This window comes from Ovis canadensis, chromosome 7 (genome assembly GCF_042477335.2).
Source record: "Ovis canadensis isolate MfBH-ARS-UI-01 breed Bighorn chromosome 7, ARS-UI_OviCan_v2, whole genome shotgun sequence".
NCBI lineage: Eukaryota > Metazoa > Chordata > Mammalia > Artiodactyla > Bovidae > Ovis > Ovis canadensis.
Window position 1 is genome coordinate 69240615 of NC_091251.1, and position 15772 is coordinate 69256386.

Genomic DNA, 15772 nt, shown 5'->3' on the forward strand with positions numbered 1-15772 from the left:
AAATCGTATACTGCTTATGTAATCACTATAGGTTTTTCTGCTTAGTTAATTTTAAAAATGAGAGTGATGACATTCTAACATGTATACTATCATGTAGGAATTGAATCGCCAGTCTATGTCTGACGCAGGATGCAGCATGCTTGGGGCTGGTGCATGGGGATGACCCAGAGAGATGTTATGGGGAGGGACGTGGGAGGGGGGTTCATGTTTGGGAACGCATGTAAGAATTAAATATATTAAAATTTAAAAAATAAAAAACTAAAAATGAGAGTGAGTATAAAAAGTTGAAATATTTCTTTGAATTTGTGAATTGCCATTGCAAATCAGTGACTATTTAGAAGAGCCTTAAATATCCAAGGTGCTGTGTCATACTGCCAGTCGATATATTATTGACTATGAACCTTTTCTTTCTTTCTTTTTTTAACAGAAACTTATTGGAGAAGTGTTTAATATTGTGAGCCAACAGTCAACTGCTCGACCTGGCTGTATTATTGAACTTGATGCAATAACCAACCAAGTAAAAACGTGTTTGTGAATTGGTGGTATTAACTTGCTTTATCCCAGAGTGCTTTACGGGCATATGATATACAGTTGAACCTTGAACGTGGGAATTAGGAGCACTGACCCTTCTCACTATAGAAAATTCACTTATAACTTAACAGTCGGCTCTCCACGTCCTCAGTTCTGCATCTGTATATCCAACTAGCTGCAGATCATGTAGTACTGTAATATTTACTATTGAAAAAATTCCCACCGAAGTGGACGTATATCATTCTTACGTGTTGTTCAGAGGTCAACTGTATTTCATTCAGAGAGTAATTCTGTTGTTTGATACTAAATATAGCAAATTTCTTTTGATTACCGTGGTGAAAATTTATAATGATTTATGTACAGTACAGCTGCATAGAGGCTCAGTTTGTGTTTTTTTTTTAAAATATAAATTTATTTATTTTAATTGGAGGTTAATCACTTTACAATATTGTATTGTTTTGCCATACATCAACATGAATCTGCCACAGGTATACATGTGTTCCCCATCCTGAACCCTCCCACCTCCTCCCTCCCGGTACCATCCCTCTGGGTTGTCTCAGTGCACCAGCCCCAAGCATCCAGTATCATGCATTGAACCTGGACTGGTGATTCGTTTTATTTATGATATTATACATGTTTCAGTGCCATTCTCCCAAATCATCCTACCCTCTCCCATAGAGTCCAAAAGACTATTCTATACATCTGTGTCTCTTTTGCTGTCTCGCATACAGGGTTGTCGCTGCCATCTTTCTAATTTCCAAATATTATTACTTCAGCTCAGTAGATGCCTTTGGAGTGTTTGGCTTGTTAGGCTGGGTATTATATATTTTTTATGAGATCGATTAAAATGAAGATAGAAGTAGGATCAAAGCATGCATTTACTCTCTAATCACAGTTCTTTGATGTGGGCAGTGTTCTTCCCTAGTTGACTTAGGAAAGAAGGAGAATGCTTTTGTCTATGGGGAGTTTGTAAATTCCATCATAGCCCTCAGGATATTTGTTTCTTCAGGGTCATGTTTATGGACTAAAGGGGATAGAGTAGTGTATTCATTCCAAATATGAAAAAAGGTTACTTTGGTGAGGAAGTTGCCAACAATTTTTAAACAAGGAAATGAAGAAAGAGCTGACCATATTTAAAAACAAATACAGTTAGGTCATTATTTTTTCATAGTCCTTGCACATTATGTCAGGAAAAGTTTCCACCACTGTAGAGAAATGACCACATCAGCTCTTGGCAACAGAAATGTGGCTGCCAGACGTTACTAATTTCAGGAAACCCTTAACCTATAATTTCCTTTTTTTACTCCACAGGGATATAGGAGAAGAGTGTATTAGCTTCATTCCCATAAATGTCTTAATTTTTAGTGAACTGGCTGTTAAATTCATTTCCCCAGGGTACCCCCTTCTCTACTCTTCACTATGGTATATTATTATAGACCTTTTTCACTTAGCATTTTGATTTTTACTTCATTCTTATTGAGGAATTTTTTCCCTTTCCATTTGTGGCTCTCTTTATCACAAGAGCTGGTAAACTGCAAGCACTGACAAATGGCTTATGCTTATGAATTACAAACTTTAGAACTCATTCTACATTTGTTTCCAGTGTGCTGTATTATTTCTGTATCCATAAAGGTGTCACCCTTCCCTTTTCTCACATTTGGGCATCCCTGGTGGCTCAGTGGTAAAGAATCTGCCTTCTAGTTAGTCCCTGGGTTGGGAAGATCCCCTGGAGAAGGAAGTGGCAACCTACTTACTGGTGGACAGAGGTGCCTGGCAGAGTACAGTCCATGGGGTTGCAGAAGGTTGGTTACAACTTAGCGACTAAACAACAGCAGCAACATTCTTCTTCCCTGGAGGAGATGACTGTTTATGCTTTGACTGTGAAGGGATTTTTTTTTTTCAGTGTTTCTATATAGAGAGACATAAAAATACCTTATAATTTTCATTAAAAATTTGTTGGTCAATCTGATCAATAGTCCTTTAATTTCCTTCTACTATGAAAGGAGGCTGATTTGCTTTATACCCTAAGATTGTAGCCCATCCACTGAGTGCCAGGATTATCACAGTTGCTTCCCCTCCTTGAAATCCATCGGATAGCCATCTAATTAATTGTCTTGACTTACTTCCACAGTACGTTTTTGTTTGGATTTAGCCTGTCTTTGAATTTCAGTTCACTTTTGTGATTCCGAGTAGCTATTTGTGATCATCTTTTCTTCTCTGTGTGGTCCCACGTGATTATGTAGAATCAGCTGATTGTGATGTTTCATCCATTCTTTTAGAAATCCTACTTACTTAAATGTAGATACATTTTTTCACAGATGTGTCATTCCCACTGGCTGTTATGGGATTCTTCATAATTCCTACCAGACAGAGTTTTTGGAAGTACTTTGAGGAATTTTCTGGGTTTTCTTTTTCTGGTTCTCAAGTGGAATAAGAAAAAGGGACCTGTAGTAGTGTGCTTAATATGGTCTGCATGGCCTTCTTCATCCGGTGTTGAAACCTGTTTTTTTCTTTTTTTAATTTGTTTTTTGGCAGTACTTTTTTTTTTCCGAGATGCAAACCTATTGATTTGTTTTTATTAGTTTCACAGTTCTGCTATTGACTATAGAATATATGAAAGTAAATTATCTAATGACTTTTTCTCTTGTTTTTCCCACTATACTTAGTTATTCTATAAAGAATAGAAATTGTTGGATTTATTTCTTCTGCATTAGGGTTCTTGGAGAGGTAGTGAGTGGAAGATATGGAATTGCAAAGATAAAACTTTACTTCTTTTCATATTTGTAGTGTGGCTCAAATACACAGTTGCTTCATGTGTTTCAAGAAGACTTCATTAGAGGATATAAACCACATAAGGAAGATATGGAAAAAAAGGAAACAGAAATATTTTTTCAACCATCCCAAGGTACTTTTAAAAAATAGTCTTGAGTTTGATACCTTAATCTTAAAAAAACTCTAAACTTTCACTGAGTGTAGGTCTTTTATCAAAAGTCGTCACTCTCATGATTTTTTTACAAATACACCAGTTCTGTCATTATTGTTTTTTTCTGGGTAAAGAATATATGTGGGTAAAAATTGGATATATTTATTTTTTAATTAAACTTTTAATTTTGTATTGGGATGTAACTGATTAATAATGCTGTGATAGTTTCAGGTGGACAGCAAAGGGACTCAGCCGTACATATACATGTACCCATTCTCCCCCAACCTCCCTTAAAATTATATTTTGAAAGATACTTTCACTGGTGACATAGCCTTTGCCAATAAATGTTATTTATGGAATCTAGTTTAATTGTTTAAAAACTTAACCTTGATTGTTCAACACTATAGTTAAATTATTTTGATTGGTAGTAGGTATCCGTGTGGTATCTTAAGGAAGCCAATTAACTGTAGTATAAGTTTACTAAAGATTATTGATGACTGTAGAAGGAAGATATTATGTTGTATGGTATACCAGGAAACTCAGGTACTCTGAGCATTAAAGGTACTGTCTCATAGATTTCCTGTCTGAAAGGTTGTATTTCCTTCTTGAGAGAAAGTAGTTCTCCTAAGGCCATTCAGGGATGGGGAGGGAGGTTTAAGAGGGAGGGGACATATGTATATCTATGGTTGATTTATGTTGATGTATGGCAAACACCATCAAATATTATAAAGAAATTAACCTCCAATTAAAAATAAAATGTACAAATGTAAACCATATGCTGTTTAGTTTAAACTTTTATTATTTAGCTTAAAATATTCCTTTTAGAGGTTACAACTTTGTAATTATAAAACATTCATGTTCTATTTGAAAGTGAAATTTGAAAATAGCCATACTGAGTAGAATACTTTCTGTTTGAGGGTAAAAAGATATGTCCTACTTTAAGAATTCATTTTCTGTAATGAATAGTTTTTAATTTTCGAAGAGTTTCCAGATACTTTATCTGGTTATAGCTTGTAAGTATTAGAAGGTCATACTTTATTTTCTGAGTATAGCTTTTATTACAGAATTATGTATAGACTTTTAAGGAAGACGTTTCTACTGAATTTGTATGGTTAATTTCATTTCCTTTAGTGGAAAATCAGAATGAGTTCCTGTACTCTGTGAGGCTAGCTCAAACATCAGCATGAATCAGCCATAGGTATACATATGTCTCCTTTAGTTTTTGTACAGTTTCCTCAATGTTCTTGATTTTATAGCTGTTTTCTTAAGGGACTTGAAGTGTGTGTTTCTCCTCTTCCCTTTCCCTGCTGCATTCTGTACACTGTTAAGTGCTTTGTTTCGGCTATGCTAAGCCTTTGTTGCTGCATGGGCTTTTCTCTACTTGTGGCAAGTGGGGGCTATTCTTTAGTGGTACCTGGGCTTCTCATTGTGGTGGCCTCTCTTGTTGCAGAGCACAGGCTTTAGTAGTTGCAGCACACGGGCTCAGGAGTTACCATTCCTGGGCTCTGGAGCACTGGCTCAGCAGTTGTGGTGCATAGGCTTAGTTGCCCCAGGGCATATGGGTTCTTCCCAGATCAGGGATGAAACCCACGTCTCTTGCATTGGCAGACAGATTCTTTACCACTGAGCCACCAGGGAAGCCCAGCATTGTTGGTTCTTAATTTGTTTGGATCCATATCCATATAGAGTCCACACATAGTGTTTCATTTCTAGGAGTCTTTTAAGCTAAAGTAATCCCCCTTTATACTCTTATCATGCCACTAATTTGTTTTAGAGAAAGTTATTTTATAGCAGTTTTTCTGACCAGTTACTTGTGGATGTCATTTAAAATTTTTCCTGTGAAGTGCAAATGAGCTCTTATGTCCATCACAGAAGGACATAAGAAAGAACATAATGTTAGGATGTCTCATTTTTAGTGATGCTAGGATTCAGAAAATTCACCTGGTGCCGCCAGTGTAACATATGCCGGCAGTCTATTATCTCATGGTTTCTTCCATTGATATTGTTGCTTTTAAGTCAATTATTTCATGAAGGATTTTCAAGTATGATTTTCTAGTTTTATCAATTCTCATTTATTTATTAGCTGGAAAGCATTTGGAAGGAAAAGCTTTTCCTTATCCACGAGAGCTTTTTGGCTGTCTTGAAATAGAGTTCCTTTTAGAAAAGGCGGAGTAAGTGCTTAGTTCTTTCTCTTTAATTGATGAATTCAGAGGAGTTTGTTCCCAGGTTCCTGTTGGTGGTTATGGATGAATGTTGTTGTCTTTCTTTTTATTTTGTGTGTCATTATGAACCCATTTTAGAAAAACTCTTTATTGAATAATATGCATACAAAGATATATCAGTCATTAATTTTTATATACTTAACATATTTCAGTCAGTGCAATCATAATTTTAATGTTGACATTGTCCTGTATTAGACTGGTGAAGATACTTTCAGTTGGTCCCGAGTCCTTTTGACACAACCCTTTAGTTTTGATAATTTGCTTTCTTTCAGGCACAGCAAGATATACCAGGCTTCTCTTGTAAATAGCCTTTGCAAGAATGGAGTCACCCCCCACTCCCAAATTGTTCCTTCCCATGGAGCATGGTATTCAGAGGCCACAATTTGCGTTTTAGCAGTGCTCCTTGCCAATGACTTGCCATTATGAGTTTTCATTTTTTTTTGTTCTTTCTTTTCATTGAATGAAATATTCTTTAAATTCTGTGGTGCTTTACAGTTTTCAAAAGTCTCACACCCATAACTTCATATAATGTATAGGTTTACATTTTTCAAGAAAGTTTTTGCTGTCCTTTGTGGATCTCATTATCCTATATGAAAAATGTAATTGTCAACAGGAAAAATTGTGTTCACAAATAATCTTTTCATAAAATGTAAAATTTCTAAAAAGTCTCTCTTCTGTACCACCACAATCAGCCCTCTATCCGTGACTGTCTTACATATCTTACATATAGAAAAAGCAGAATATATGTTTACTTCATTCTTTGCATTTAATTTCTAGTTTTCCATTTAAGGAGTTAGTGCCCCAGTTACTTCCAGGGGCATCCAGTGAGGCTGACTTGCTCCCTCTCTCCCTCTTGCTTTCTCTCTCTCTCTTCCTTTCATTTCTTCCTTTTGGTCCTCCTTGTCCTTCCTTTCTTCACTTACCATTAAGTGCCCTCTCATTTTTGGTATTTTTATGAATGTGTTTTAATAAATTGTGTTCTTTTTTATTCTTTGTTGTTCAGATGGTCCAATCTTTGATCAGTAGGTATCCATTCATGTTGGCTTTTGTACTTAATGACATAGCCCCATTAGTCTTTGATAGCCACTTAACTTTTAGCACAAAAGATATAAAACTGTTTCTAAACATCTTTTCTTCCGTTTCCTTCCAGTACATACCAAGAGATTTTGTTTAAACAAATATCTTTCTCTTAACCCTATAGAAACATGTGAACATGAAAAGTCACTCAGTCGTGTCTGACTCTTTGTGACCCCATGGACTGTAGCCTACCAGGCTCCTCTGTCCATGAGATTTTCCAGGCAAGGGTACTGGAGTGGGTTGCCTATAGAAACATGTTAACTTAAATATTTCTTTTCCTTTAACAATAGGATATCGGCCACCACCGTTTTCAGAAAAGTTCTTTCTAGTAGTAATTGAAAAGGACAGCGATAATTGCTCTATTCTCCACATGTGGCACCTTCATCTTAAATCCATACAGGCATGTTTAGGTAAGTAATTATATAACAATTTTATGTAGCGATAATATGAGATAAATTCATTTTTACTGGACATGCTTTAGGTTGGTTAACTCTTTAAAATGGTGATCCAGTGAACTATAAATTGAATTGCTGAGTTGAAGTATGTATATGCCAAACTTTTAATTATAGGGCCATAAATTGTTAATGAAACAGGTTAATCTAAAAACAAACCAAATGGGTACATTAGACATATTGAATTAATAAATTTGATTGATTTTTAATTAGTTTGTACTAAAGGTCTGTTATGACTCTGTTCTAGATACCATGTCTCTATAAGTCAGTTTTGCCTGTAAAATTAATATTATAATTTTTTGTTGGTTAATACACACTGTCATCTGATACTGTGCACATTTGCTATAGCATCTCTAAAAGAAGCAGATTTGCTATTTAGAAAAATGTGATTCTGAAGTTCAAAAGGGTGGAACTGATTTTGTGGAATATTAGGAAATACAGCAGTGATTAAAAAAAATTTCAGCCATATTTTTGCCATTCATATTCATATTGATGTTTTTGCAAACCAGAAGATGTATAATATGAAGTACAGAAATTGATTATGAATCTTTCTTTTTAAAACAAACTTTGACTTCCTGAGAGAGAATTTAAATGAATAATTGCATGGTTAGCCTTATCAAACTGTATCCGCCTTAAATTGATTAATCCAAAATTTTTGAGAGTTTTGAAAATTGATTTTTATATAATTTTAATGATTTTATACATACTAAACATTACAGAAAAATACTAGTGTATATGTTTTTTGTTCCCTTGGTAATCAACATCATCATGTAACTACGTAAATAGCAGTTCTAACTGGGCCCTGAACTGGCATTGAAAAAGCCAAATGATTCAGTAGAACCTTTACCCATGCCTGGTTGAGCCTAATCCTCTTGTGGTAGGAGGAATCCCCAAATCTTTTCAAAGCCTTTGGAGTTAATTCTTGGCATATGTGTTGTTTCACAGAAATGTAGGAGTCGAAGGATCTAAAATCTTGTCAGGAAGAGAATTTTATTTCTTTTTTTTAAATTGAGGTTGATAGCATTATGTAAGTTTCACGTGTACAACAGTTAATTTGACTTCTATATACATGACAGTTTGCTTACCACCAAAAGTCTGGTTCCCATCTGTCACCATAGAGTTGACTCCCTTTACCCATTTCACACCCCCCACCCACAAACACACCCTTTTCCCCTCTGGTGACTACCAGTCTTTTCTCCGTTTCTGTGTTAGTCTTTGTTTTGTTTGTTCATTTATTACTTAAAAATATTCCACATATGAGTGAAACCATATGATATTTGTGTTTTTCCATCTGACTTATTTCACTTACATAATACTCTCAAGGAAGAGAATTCTTAACCTACCAGAAAATATAGTATTTTCTAGAGATAGGCACAGAGGGTGAGATGAACATGCAAATAAAACAAATGTTGCAGAGTATCTCATACATGTCACAGAAGCACAAATAACTAAATCTGCGTAGAGATTTTTCACTTGACCTAAATTTGAAAGCTGGAAACTTTTTAAACAAAGGTCAAGATCACTGTGCTTACTGAAGTTTGTCTGAAGTTTCCTATGTTCTTGAAGTCGTGTTTATTGTTTCAGCATTTGATAGTTGATAGGTTCGTATTTTAGTGTCTTCTTTGCCACTAGCTAATTATAGGAGCTTAGGAAAATCATTAAGCTTTCCAAGTTTAAATTTCTTCATCTCTTAAGTGAGTCAGTATCTTGTTATTTGTCAATTTGATTTATGACCTATCTCTTTCAGAAACACCTCTGCTGCTTATTAATGCAGATTTCTGGAATCTACCCCAGAACAACTGACTCAGTGTTTCTATGTTTAGGCCTGAGAATCTTCATGTTAAAGCTTCCTCAAGTTTTTGATGTATTTTCAAGGTTGAAAACAGTGAAACTAGGGAACTTAAGTTTTTTTCCTATATCTTACATGTTGTGCTTCTTCACTGTGATGTAATTGATGATGCTAAGAAAGGGTAAAATAGTTTAAGAAAATTCTCTCAAGGAAAATTTTAAACTTGATCTTGTCTCCAGAACACTGTGAAGAAACTATATTTCTTATATTATAACAAAGTATTCTAGTTCATGTACACAGTGATGATAGTAATGTATTTCATAATTTGTTTTCAAAGCTAAAGCTTCAGAAGGTGTTTCATCAGACAGTCTACTTTCAGTCCCTGGACAGAAGCATGTAGACTCTTCTCCAGAAACCTCTCCTAGCGTGAGCCCCATGTCACATTCCTCATCAATTGCCAACCTTCAAACTGCTAGTAAACTGATTCTGAGTTCTAGATTGGTATATAGCCAACCTCTTGATCTCCCAGTAGGAGTTGAACTAATAAGAGCAACACCTTCAGCAGGTAAGATGTTAAAACTGGACACTTGTAGCTCAGAGCAGTCTTCAGTGCATAAGATGGATGAACTCTTCTGAAGCAGATGTAAAGTTGATACTAAAAGTTTTGTTTTCTAACAGACTCACAGACTTAGAAAATGAACTTATGATTACTAATAGGGGGAGGATGGAGGACGGGATAGTTAGGGATTGTGGGCTGGACATATACACACTGCTGTATTTAAATGGATAACCAACAAGGTCCTACTGTATAGCACAGGGAACTCTGCTCAATGTTATGTGGCAGCCTGTATGGGAGGGGAGTTTGGAGGAGAATGGATACATGTATATATATGGCTGAACCCCTTTGCTATCCACCTGAAACTATCACAACATTGTTAACTAGCTATGAAAAGTGAAAGAAAGTGTTAGTCTCTCAGTCATGTCTGACTGTTTGTGACCCCATAGACTGTAGCCCCCCAGGCTTCTCTGTCCATGGAATTCCCCAGGCAAGAATACTGGATTGGGTAAGCATTTCCTTCTCCAGAGGTCTTCCTGACCCAGGGATCAAACCCACATCTCCTGAATTGCAGGCAGATTCTATACTGTCTGAGCCACCACTGCAGTATAAAATAAAAAATTAAAAAGAAAGATTTGTTTTCTACTAATGATGCATCTTTTTAGAAACATGTATATATTAGAAATTATTTCCTGTGATAAATATAAAATAAATACAATCAGCTTGTCGGATTATGGTGTGAATGTTTTAATGCAGGGTTTCTTGCCTGCGCTGTGGTTTCCAAGGAATTCTCCAGGCAAGAATACTGGAGTGGCTAGCCATTCATTCCCTTCTTCAGGAGATCTTCCTGACCCAGGGATCAAATCCACGTCTCCTGCATTGAAGGCAGATTCCTTACCATCTGAGCTACCAGGGAAGCCCCCTATAAATAGGAATATTGTGATAGCAAAATTGCAAAGAACATACATGTTCATATGTGAATTATTAAAGCTTTTTTTTTTTAATTAAGGCTTTTCATCCACATTGTGCTATTATTAAGTATGTTTAAACAGGAGTTGGCAGATACTTTGGGGGGAAAATACAGGATACAAGTTTATAGTTTGGTTTGTCTAAAGTGATACTGACTTTAGCAAGGCGGATAAAATAGTTTGGAGAGTAGGACTGACATCTGAGTTTAAAATGATCTGTCATTTGTGGAATTTGTGATTGAGGAGTTCCTCGAATAGTGGTTTTGAAGACTCAAAATCAGAGGTTTAAGACTATTCTGGTTACTGGCGAATGATTTTGAGTATGAGATTCTCTTACTCATCCCTAGCTTTTGAAACTTTCAAAGTGTTTGGAAAGTTTACGATATACTCAAATAAGTTTATTAGAATTAATAATGATAAATTCTATTTTGCAGGGACTTTATAAAATACTTTCAAACATCTTACTGGACAGTAACACTCCAAGGGAAGGAGTAACATAATCCCCATTAGATAGGTAGAACAGACTCAGATGTTTAAGTGGGTTTCCCACTGTTAGGAAGGTGTTGATAGACTGGAACTTGAATCCAGGCTTTCTGATCCCAGTCTTAATCACTGTTACCCCTCATGTTATAGTTGACAATAAATAGGAAGTGTTAATTTTTGGCCATCAGGGATACATATGATGGTTCTAGTTCAGTGTTAGGAGAGCATGAATTACACCTGTGAAAAAGGTGAGATCTAATGTCTGTCTGGTTGACTGAAAGCATTTTGCGGTGGAGTAGATCTAGTGTCTGGATTATTTGAGGGCCAGTTAGAGGAATTTGAAGGGAAAATTCTAGTGACTGTTAATGTATTTATGATGAAAGTGATAAAAGATACAGCATGAAAGTCCAGTGAAGTATGTGTGGTAAAGATGTAATTTATAGCAGATAACAAGTTTATTGATCGATTAAACTTTGACTTGTTTAATTGATTTTGAGTTTTATTTTAATGAAATATTTGATTTAGTAAGGGACTACAGAGTTATTCTGAACAAGTTCATAGTGGATTTGAATTAATCACATTCTAGACTTTGAGTATTAGCATATTGTTTTGTAATTCTCTTATTATGATGACCTACTTTTTCTTTTTTAAGGCCATTTGAGTTCCTCTTCAATTTATCCAGTGTGCCTTGCACCTTATTTAGTCGTTACAACTTGTTCTGACAATAAAGTACGCTTCTGGAAATGTTGTATGGAAACCAACCTACAGTGTAAAAGTGATGAGAAGGAAACCTATCATTGGAGAAGATGGCCCTTGATGAACGATGAAGGAGAAGATAATAGCAGTACAGTGAGCATCGTGGGAAGACCAGTTGCTGTTAGCTGTTCATACACGGGTCGCCTTGCAGTGGCTTACAAACAACCGATCCACCACAATGGTTTTGTTTCGAAAGAATTTTCCATGCATGTTTGCATATTCGAATGTGAATCTACTGGAGGGTCAGAATGGGTTTTAGAACAAACAATTCATCTTGATGATTTGGTCAAAGTTGGGAGTGTACTTGATTCACGGGTCAGTGTTGACAGTAATCTCTTTGTGTACAGCAAATCAGATGCACTTTTGAGCAAGGATAGATACCTTATTCCGAATATCAAACATTTAGTACATTTGGACTGGGTATCCAAAGAAGATGGTTCCCACATTCTCACAGTGGGGGTCGGTGCTAATATCTTCATGTATGGGCGGCTTTCAGGAATTGTGACTGAGCAAACCAATAGTAAGGATGGAGTAGCTGTCATTACTTTACCACTAGGTGGAAGTATCAAGCAAGGAGTTAGGTCACGATGGGTTCTTCTTAGATCTATAGACTTAGTGTCCTCTGTTGATGGTACACCTTCATTGCCTGTCTCTCTCTCTTGGGTAAGAGATGGGATCTTGGTGGTAGGAATGGATTGTGAAATGCACGTATACGCGCAGTGGAAGCACGCTGTCAGATTTGGAGACGTTGACCCTGATGGTTCTGATGCAGAAGACACAGCAATACAAGATCATTCTGCCTTTAAATCTAGTATGTTGTCAAGAAAAAGTATTGTTGAAGGAACGGCTATTGCTGACGATGTATTTTGTTCACCAACTGTAGTTCAAGATGGTGGCTTATTTGAAGCTGCACATGTCCTTTCCCCTACTCTCCCACAGTATCATCCCACCCAGCTGTTGGAATTGATGGATTTAGGGAAAGTTCGCAGGGCCAAAGCTATTCTCTCTCATTTAGTAAAATGCATTGCAGGAGAAGTTGCAGTAGTTAGAGATGCTGATGCCGGAGAAGGAACTAAGCGACACCTCTCTCGAACCATTAGTGTAAGTGGCAGTACAGCAAAGGATACAGTCACCATGGGCAAAGATGGTACTCGAGATTATACTGAGATAGATTCTATTCCTCCACTACCCTTGTATGCATTGCTTGCTGCCGATCAAGATGCAACCTACAGAGTTTCAGAAGAAAGTACCAAAGTACCACAGAGCTGTGAAGATCATGCAGAAAGTCAACCAGAGGACCAGTACTCAGAGCTGTTCCAAATCCAGGATATAACAACAGATGATATCGACTTAGAGCCAGAAAAGAGAGACAACAAATCAAAAGTAATAAATCTTTCTCAATATGGACCAGCTTACTTTGGCCAAGAACATGCTAGGGTACTTTCTAGTCATCTCATGCACTCAAGTCTACCAGGCCTTACCCGTTTGGAGCAGATGTTCCTTGTAGCTTTGGCTGACACGGTGGCTACCACCAGTACTGAGCTTGATGAAAACAGAGATAAGAGTTACTCAGGTAAATACTCTCACTAAAAATTTATAAAGTTTTTGTCAGTAGAACTGTCTGTGTTATTTATGTAATGACTCACGTATTAAATTGCAGTCTTTCTTTAAACCTTACAGGGAAATGTTCTCTCTAGTTGACAGTTAATATTAGGTAAAATGATCAGCTATGAAAGAAAAGACAGTTGGGGTAGACTCTGACTTGTGCACATAACTTTATGTATTTGTGATATCTTTGTGCATCCTCACCTGAGTTTTTATCCTGAAACTCATATCATTTTGGACATACAGTCGTTTTTGTTTTTTTTTTTAACAGATTGATTCCAATGGTTTATTTTTATTTTGCTTTTAGTGATAAAAATGGCCCATTTGTTAATTTTACTATTGAACCACCAGGTTTGTAAGGAGCGCCCCCCACCCCAACTCCCCCGGCACAACTTGTTCATCTTCACATTTCTAGGTACAAATAATTTTTTTATAATCACCTAATTTTCTCCAAAAAGTCTTGAGAAAGAGGTTTTCATACATTTTAATGTAATGCGTGTCTTGCGTAATTCATTCTGTAACCAGAAAAATTTTGGCTACCTCCTGAAACTAGATTCCATTCTTTCTTATGCAGATAGTTGAAGGTAATGGTGTTGATTCTAAATGATGACATTAGCAAAGGAAACTGAAAATGATTGATCATTCATTCATTCAGTAAATACTGTGGAGGAGTGAACAATTGCTCTGTGCCAGGAGCTTCATGTGCTTTATCATATTTAATTATCACAACAATCTGCTAGTAGGTAGTCATTATTATACTTGATTTTTTTAGAATAAGACACTGAGAGATTCCAGAACATATAAGGTCTCATAGATAGTAAATGGCAGAAGTGGGATTCAGATGTGGATAAATCATTGCCTCCAAGCCTGTACTCTTAATTATTTCACAAGATTTACAAGTTTGAGAAAAAAAGTCTGTTCCTAAAGCTACCTGGAATATCTCTCTTCATATAGACTTATGCCCTTACAATGTGTCTCCAAAGTTTTTTGTAGATTCAAATAACTAGTGACTTTTAGAGGATTTTGCCTATGACTTATTTTATAACTCTAGTAATTAAAAATTTTTTTGAATCATTATGAGGTTGTGTGTAGTAGAGCAGGATCCTTCCCAGAAGAGCCTTAAGCCTTTGTTGCAAACTTAATATTTATTAGTATATATTAGAGATTTTACACTGGGGTATTAAGAAAATAGCTATGTCATAATCTGTGAAAAATAGTTAAAATTTTCAGATACGAAACTGTATCCTTAGGCAATATAAAAGTGGTTCCTCCTATCACAGACTTTCATGAGGTAGATAAGGCAGGAATGAATGTCTCCATTTCACAGGTGGGAAACTGAAGCTCAGAGATTATGTAGTTACTTATCTCAGTTGATAGATTCTAAGTAAATGAATCCCTCCATTGTTCAGGTGAGACAACCTAGAGGTATTCTGGACTCAGCCTTCTTTCACGCCCCAGTCTAGTCCATTGGCATATGCTGTTAGTTCTGCTGTGTGGAGACTGCAGACATTTCTCATTACCTCTCCTGTTACCACTCTGGTTCAAGTCACTGTCACATCCTGCCTAATTACTGACAAAGCCTCCTAAAACTGGTTCATTCCTGTTGCCTCAGTCTGTCCGTCACATGGGAACTAGTGATTGTTTTAAAACAAAATCACCTTAAATCTCACCTCTGCTCAACAAACACTGATGGCTTCCCATGTCGCTTTAGAAGAAAAGCCAAATCCATCAGTGGCCTTCAAGGCTCCAGGTGATCGGTATTCACATCACTCTACTGCATTGCCTTCCTTGCTGTCCCACAAACACACCAGGTGCAGTCGTCTCAACATCTTTGTACATGCTGTTTCCCCTGCACAGAATACTTGTCTTCCAGATTTAGGCACCCTTCACTCCCTAACCACCTCAGATTTGTGCTGAAATGTCATCTTGGTGGATAGTTCTTCCCTAGTTGCATAATATAAAATAGAACCCTCTTACTCCAGCACTCCCTTTTCTCCCAGTTCGGCTTTATTTCTCTCTGTAGCATTAATTTTCCACTAGACACGTTACTTCTTTGTTGTTTGTGCCTGTCTCCTAAGATGTAAGCACCCTGGAAGTAGGGACCTTGCCTTATTCCTGCCAAATCTGCAGTACCTAAACTGTGCCTCCAATGTAGCAGATGCTTCATTTGTTGAACGGATACATGATGAGTGTATGAACAAATACAGCTAATGGGAAGTAGAGCTGGAACTTTGACAGTTTAAGATGTTTTATTTTCTTCAAGAAAATATTTGATTCAATACTCTTGAGTACTTCCTAAATGGCAGTTACTGGGCTAGGTGCTATTAGTATTTTTCTGTTTTTTTTTTTTTTTTCATCCAATAGTGGCTATAATTTTGAGTAAACTTACCATGCTTTCATACCTCTGCTC

General features: G+C 36.5%; 1 protein-coding gene across 1 annotated transcript in view; it reads left to right on the forward strand.

Annotated features, from left to right (window-relative positions):
- DMXL2 (Dmx like 2) overlaps positions 1–15772 on the forward strand; it is a 172838-nt gene that overhangs the window by 106946 nt on the left and 50120 nt on the right. The window contains exons 14-18 of the mRNA XM_069596524.1: positions 428–517; positions 3319–3436; positions 7044–7163; positions 9332–9559; positions 11654–13330. Of these exons, the coding sequence (XP_069452625.1) occupies positions 428–517; positions 3319–3436; positions 7044–7163; positions 9332–9559; positions 11654–13330 (2233 nt within the window). The remainder of the gene's footprint in view (positions 1–427; positions 518–3318; positions 3437–7043; positions 7164–9331; positions 9560–11653; positions 13331–15772) is intronic.